The following is a 5925-nucleotide window of genomic DNA, read 5'->3' as shown; positions in this document are numbered from 1 at the left end:
CACTAAGAAATCTTACGTATGGGTACCCACTAGGAACGGCGGCAACATTCCCTCCCTCGTAAGCGAGTTTGCCGAGCTTACTTCTGCGGATTGCCGACGTCTAGGACAGCTAGTTTTATGGCGGGTCGATCCAGAATTCCGCATGCTGTTTTCACGGTTGCCCGCCTCACCTGGCCATCTTTTGCTGTGACGACGTCTACTATGATGCCTTTCGGCCAACAGTTTCTTGCCATAGATTCGTCAACAATTACCACTACGTCGCCAACCTTTAAAGGGGGTTGCTTCTCGAACCACTTGGATCTCCGCGTTAGGATCGGCCGATACTCTTGCACCCATCTCTGCCAGAACCTATCCACATAAAGTTGCGTTTGACGATAGCGTTGACGCAGGTCTCCGCTGGTTCCAATTGGTTTGTAGCCTGAGGATGAGCCCATTAATATGTGGTTCGGCGTGAGTGCTTCATCGTCGCACCCGTCTATGGTAACGAAGGTAAGCGGTCTTGAGTTGATCATGAACTCAACTTCTAAGAGAGCGCTACGAAGGGTTTCATCGTTAAAGTTGTGCTCGGGATGCATTCCATTTAACACGGTCTTGATCGACCTTATAAGACGTTCCCACGCTCCGCCCATATGAGGCGCCGCCGGTGGGTTGAAGTTCCACTTAATATTGTCAAATTTGGTCTGGATAGTTGCGTAGTCTACTTGATTCGCTTCGATACGCAAGATATTGTTGGTCGCTTTGAAGTTCGTGCCGTTATCGGTGTAGATTTCTCTCGGTACTCCGCGTCGTGAAATAAAGTTGCGTAGGCACAAGACGCAGGAGCTTGTGTCGAGGCTGTAGGCGATCTCTACGTGGATGGCTCTAACCGTGAGGCACGTGAAGATTACGCCCCAACGTTTTTCTCGATGCCTGCCGACAGCGACGAGCATTGGGCCAAAATAGTCGATCCCAACATAACTAAACGGTCGTTCGAAACTTGCGAGTCTAGCGGCAGGTAAGGGAGCCATTTGTGGAGGACGAGGTACCGCGAATTTATTTTTGCAGGTTTGACACATTCGACGTACCATGCGGTACAGGACACGCAGTCGCGGTATATGGAATCTCCCTCTTATTTCGTTTATTGCAGTTTCGTGTGATATGTGTTGATACCTTTCGTGGGCGTCTTTAACTATAAGGTAGGCGACGTGATGTTTACCCGGCAGAACCACAGCACTGCGAGCTGCGAGGAATTCGGCCCGACCTCGAACACGTATGACATCAAACTCATCTACAAATACATCAAGCGCGTTTAATTTACTACTTTTTTCAATACTCTTACCGCTTCTTAGGCTAAGTAGATCGTTTTCATACTCGCTAAGCTGCGCCTGAGTTATTAGTGCCGTTTTTGCTGCTTTAACCATTTCAAACGTGACCCTGTTGGGAAGTTCCCGGGACCGAGACTTTGCTTTGACTTTTTCTATGTAAAGAATGAATCTAGCCAGCGCACGATACAGCCTTCTCCAGTTTGAAAAATATTCGAAGTTGATAGTGAGTTTCTTCTGTTCCAGCTTCCGGATATGTAGTAAGTGATTTTTCACTTCGCTGTTGTCGACTGGTCCCAGGTCGTCGCGGTAGGGCCACTTGCTTTCATCGTATTGCAAGAATGTGGGACCATTAAACCAAAGGCTTGCGTCAGTTTTAGAGTCAACCTTAGTTGCCCGGTCCGAAGGGTTTAAAAGCGATGGTACCCATTTCCACTGGTTCAAATTCGTTCGCTCTAAGATGTCAGCAACTCTAAACATTACGAATTGGCGGAACTGTCGGGGATCCATACCGAGCCATTTCAGTACCGTCGTTGAATCCGTCCAGAATATTCTCTTTTTTATTTGTAGCCGTGATATGCCTTGTATCTTTGAAGCCAGTCTCGCACCCAGTACGGCTGCTTGAAGTTCCAGACGGGGGATTGATACCGGGTTCAGAGGTGCCACCTTTGATTTAGCAGCTACGATAGAGACGTCGATACGGGAGCCACTTTTGACGCGCAGGTAGCATACCGCTGCGTAACCAAATTCGCCGGCGTCTGCGAAGGTATGCAGTTGAACATCTTCAGCAACATCAAGATGAAATGAGTAGCACCTGGGTATTTCCAGTTTGGCCATGGCTGATAGAGCGATCTTCCACTGGCACCATTTTGACTCCATTGCGGCGTCGATCTCTTCGTCCCAATCTAAGCCTGAGCGCCATATTTCTTGGAGTAAAATTTTTAGTGTTATGGTATAGTTAGATAGAAGACCAAGAGGGTCGAAAATGGACATTAAGACCTGAAGGATCTCGCGCTTTGTTGGTGTAGTGTCGCCTGCTACAACGTTTCGCTTTAGTCTTGTGAACCTGAGCGAGTATTTGAATACGTCTTTATTTGGATCCCAGTATACTCCTAGAATCTTTTCGTTCGAATTCAACTGCAATGGTTCTTGAGTCCTATTGCAACTGCCTTCCATATGTTTTAAGACCACTGCTGAGTTTGATGCCCAGTTTCGAATATGAAACCCGGCGGCGGCGTGTATATGTTTTACCGTCTTTGCTAGTTGTATGACAGCCTGTTCGCTATCCCCGCTGTAGATAAAGTCGTCAACGTAATGGTAACGTGTTATAGCATCGACGGCTTCCGGAAATTGTTGAACGAAGGTGTTCGCGTTTTTGTCGCGCACATAGTGCGCGATGCACGGAGCGCAGCTTATACCGAACGTGAGGGCGCGCATGACGTAGACGCTGGGTTGGCTAATGTCGTCCTCGTTGTCCAGCCAAAGAAACCTTTGCACGTGCATATCGTTATTAGTTACATTAATTTGGTGGAACATTTCGGCGATATCGCCGCAGATGGCGACCTTTCCGATACGGAATTTCAATAAGATGTCGACTAAAGGAATCAAAAAGTCGGGCCCGCCTAAAACGGCGTCGTTAAGCGCTACTCCTTTACTTTTAGCTGCTGCGTCCCAGACTAGGCGCATTTTCCCGGGTTTATTTGGGTTGCAAGTCACGAATATTGGCATGTACCACACGCGTCCTTTATGTGCTACTAGCTCAGCTGTGTTCAACTTCTTTGCGTATCCCTTAGCCAAAAGGTTGTCGATCTGCTTCTGCATAGCCAGCTTCAGTGACGGATCCTTGCGAAATTTGTTGTTGAGGCACACGAGGCGTTTGTAGGCCATTTCGTAGCTGTCGGGCAAGCTGATTTCCTCGTGTCGCCATAGTAGTCCAACCTCGTACCTGTTGTTGATCTTTCTGCACGTTGAGTCGAGTATGGCTAGTGCCTTTTGATCATCGGGTGAGCGCAGCATCGTTGGTTTGGGGTCATCTAATTGGAAGTGCTCCTTAACCATTTTGTGCAGTCTTTCATTTTCGGCTTTGCACGCGCATGTGTGTATGTTTAGGCGCGCGTTCGACGATGAACCGCCACAACGACCTTGTATAGCCCAACCCAATCTAGTTTTCGTTGCTATCGGTTGGCACCAACTGCCTTCTCGAATCTTGAGCGGTACGGCTACTTGCCAATTGTGGGAGCCAATGAGCAATGTCGGCTTCGCGCTAACGTATGATTGTATTGGCAGGCCGGTTATATATGGGTAATCCTTGGTAATTTTCGCCATGTCAACAGTTTGCCTTGGCAGGCCGAGATGGCTCACGGTGTGCACCCCAGTAATGTTAAACGCTTTGTTATGCTGTATGCCACTGATCTTTAACGAAGTTCTCACGGATGCATCTTCATTACGGGTATTGTCACCAGTCCAGCGAAGGCATAATGGATCGGGAACACCTCTCATGTTGAGTTGCTTGAAGATTTTTTCTTCGATGAGGGTTACTGATGAACCTTCGTCTAAAAACGCAAATGTATCAATATAGTTTCCATTACCATGTATACGAACCGGCAAGATGCGAAAGTAGGGAGAAGACTTTCGCTTGGCGTCGTCATGTGAGTTAACACTACCGCTGGCTGTCGCGCTAGGGTACTCAGGGCTGTTTTGTGCGTTCAGGGCCGTACTTGCGTGCAGGAGCGGGTGATGTTTGGCTTTACAGCCGTCCACTCCGCAGGTCCTGGGTACGAAGCATCTGCGTCGGTGGGCGTTAAGGCATTGGCGACATAACTTTAGCGCACGGACAACATCCCATCTGCAACTTGAACTCAGCTTCCTAAAGTCCTCGCACTGTGCCACTCGGTGTCCACCAGCATTACAGTGGCTACAGGTGACATCTCGTTGTGCGTTGGTTGTTTGCATGTGCGTGTTGACAATCCCGCCTCTTTTCGGAGTAGTGTATCCGACTACTTGACTCGCCGCTTCAGCAAGTGCATAGAGCCAGTCACTAAATATTTTTACTATTGGCTCGTGTTGTCCTTTCGGATGCATAGCCCAAGCAAGCTTGTGGTTGTTTGGCAACTTGTCCACCAAGTCTTTCACCAGCGTAGGGTTATTCATATAAGCCCCCATGCGGCAGGATTCCATTGTGGAGTATACGTTGCGCACGCAGAGCGCAAAGTCTATGAGGCCATCTAGTCTGTCTTTTATAGGTGGAACCCTTTTCACCTTTTCAATTAAATTCTCGATTATTAGCTCTGGCCTGCCGAAGCACATACGCAAAGTTTGAATGATTTCCGGGACCATTGCCGGTAATAATAGCTTGCTCTGAACCATTTCCCTGGCTTTACCTTTTAAACACGCTTGTAGACGCATTAGATTCTCAGCATTTGAGTAGCCTGCGATCTCTGTGCTGGTTTCAAGGCTACTAATGAACAGGGGCCATTCCTCCGGGTGGCCATGGAAATGCGGAAGCTCCTTTGGAATGGCTTGTCGTGCTGCTATTTGCGCAGGTGTTGGGGCGGTCCTCATGCCGGTGCCATGAATACTCGTAGCCAAAGTTCCTTGCGAATGTGATAGAATATCATATTTTTTTCTCCAGATAACTTTGATTAATCTGCCTCTCTTCTTCTAACATGGCTAGACGTAGCTCTAACTCTTTTTCATTTGGCACGTGGCGGTCTCCTGTTTCGGTATGTAGACGAAGGTATTGAGGTGAGGCAGTGGTTGTTGTTGTCACGTAGTTTGAACGTCCTGCAATATGTGGTGCTGTCACAAAGCGCGGTGGTACTGGCAAATTGGCTGCGGAAGCTAATGCCGTGAGGTCCAGCGGTGTGGTAACCAATTGATTGGAACCACTCGTATGTGTGGCTGTCCCAGCGTAACCGTCAGCTGTGCTCCATGGCGTTAAGCCGGACGGCGGTGCATCCTGTGTAGGTGAGGATGTTGCTTGCAAGAAATGTGAACTAGGTCTTGGTATCATTTCGCTGCGTGCTTTGTTCGAGGGAGCTGCAGCACCCGTAGTTGCGGTGGAAGTTTGCGGATTGCACTTGGCGCAATTCCAGCTCTCGTCTTCTATTCCGCTGTTAACCCCGACACAGGCGAAATGGTACCACTTGTCGCACTGGTCACATTGCACCATACGGCTGTTATCCTTTTCGCTGCACTTGTGGCAATTGAATTCTCCGCTTGAGTCTCCTTGATTTTCCATTTGGAGTTATTTAATAAGTTATTTATAATGTATAATGAATACGTGTACCGCGGTATAGAAATTGGTTTTAAAGAATTTGTTACTTCACGAGCTCGCCTTTTATTCAAACAACTTTTTTTCAGTAGTAATTAATTTTATTCTTTTATCAAGATGACTATACTACTTTAAAAACATTTGTTTCTTTTGGCGTATGCAGACGAACTGTCCCGTAACGAACGTTATTGCCTTTATATTATTTTATCACGCCACCATATTTACAGCAAGTGTCTTGTGTACAATAGTAAGGGAAAAACATACATCAATGTGTTTGGAAATATACCGCTTATGTCTATGTACCCACTAAGAAATCTTACGTATGGGTACCCACTAGGAACGGCGGCAACA

General features: G+C 47.5%; 1 protein-coding gene across 1 annotated transcript; it reads right to left on the bottom strand.

Annotated features, from left to right (window-relative positions):
• Nucleotides 1-77: 77 nt before the first annotated feature.
• On the bottom strand, nt 78-4862 carry LOC118750014. Its single transcript, XM_036484755.1, has one exon. The coding sequence runs from the start codon at nt 4860-4862 to the stop codon at nt 78-80; it is 4785 nt and encodes a 1594-aa protein (XP_036340648.1).
• Between the last annotated feature and the right edge of the window lie 1063 nt (nt 4863-5925).

Source organism: Rhagoletis pomonella, unplaced genomic scaffold (genome assembly GCF_013731165.1).
Source record: "Rhagoletis pomonella isolate Grant_MI unplaced genomic scaffold, Rhpom_1.0 Rhpom_scaffold_00113, whole genome shotgun sequence".
NCBI classification, from domain to species: domain Eukaryota; kingdom Metazoa; phylum Arthropoda; class Insecta; order Diptera; family Tephritidae; genus Rhagoletis; species Rhagoletis pomonella.
The sequence above is the reverse complement of the archived record's forward strand: the minus strand, read 5'-3'. Positions and strand labels throughout refer to the sequence as shown.

Bases quoted from the DNA above. Each gene is read 5' to 3' on its own strand.
- LOC118750014 (XM_036484755.1), bottom strand. From the start codon at position 4,862: ATGAGGACCGCCCCAACACCTGCGCAAATAGCAGCACGACAAGCCATT.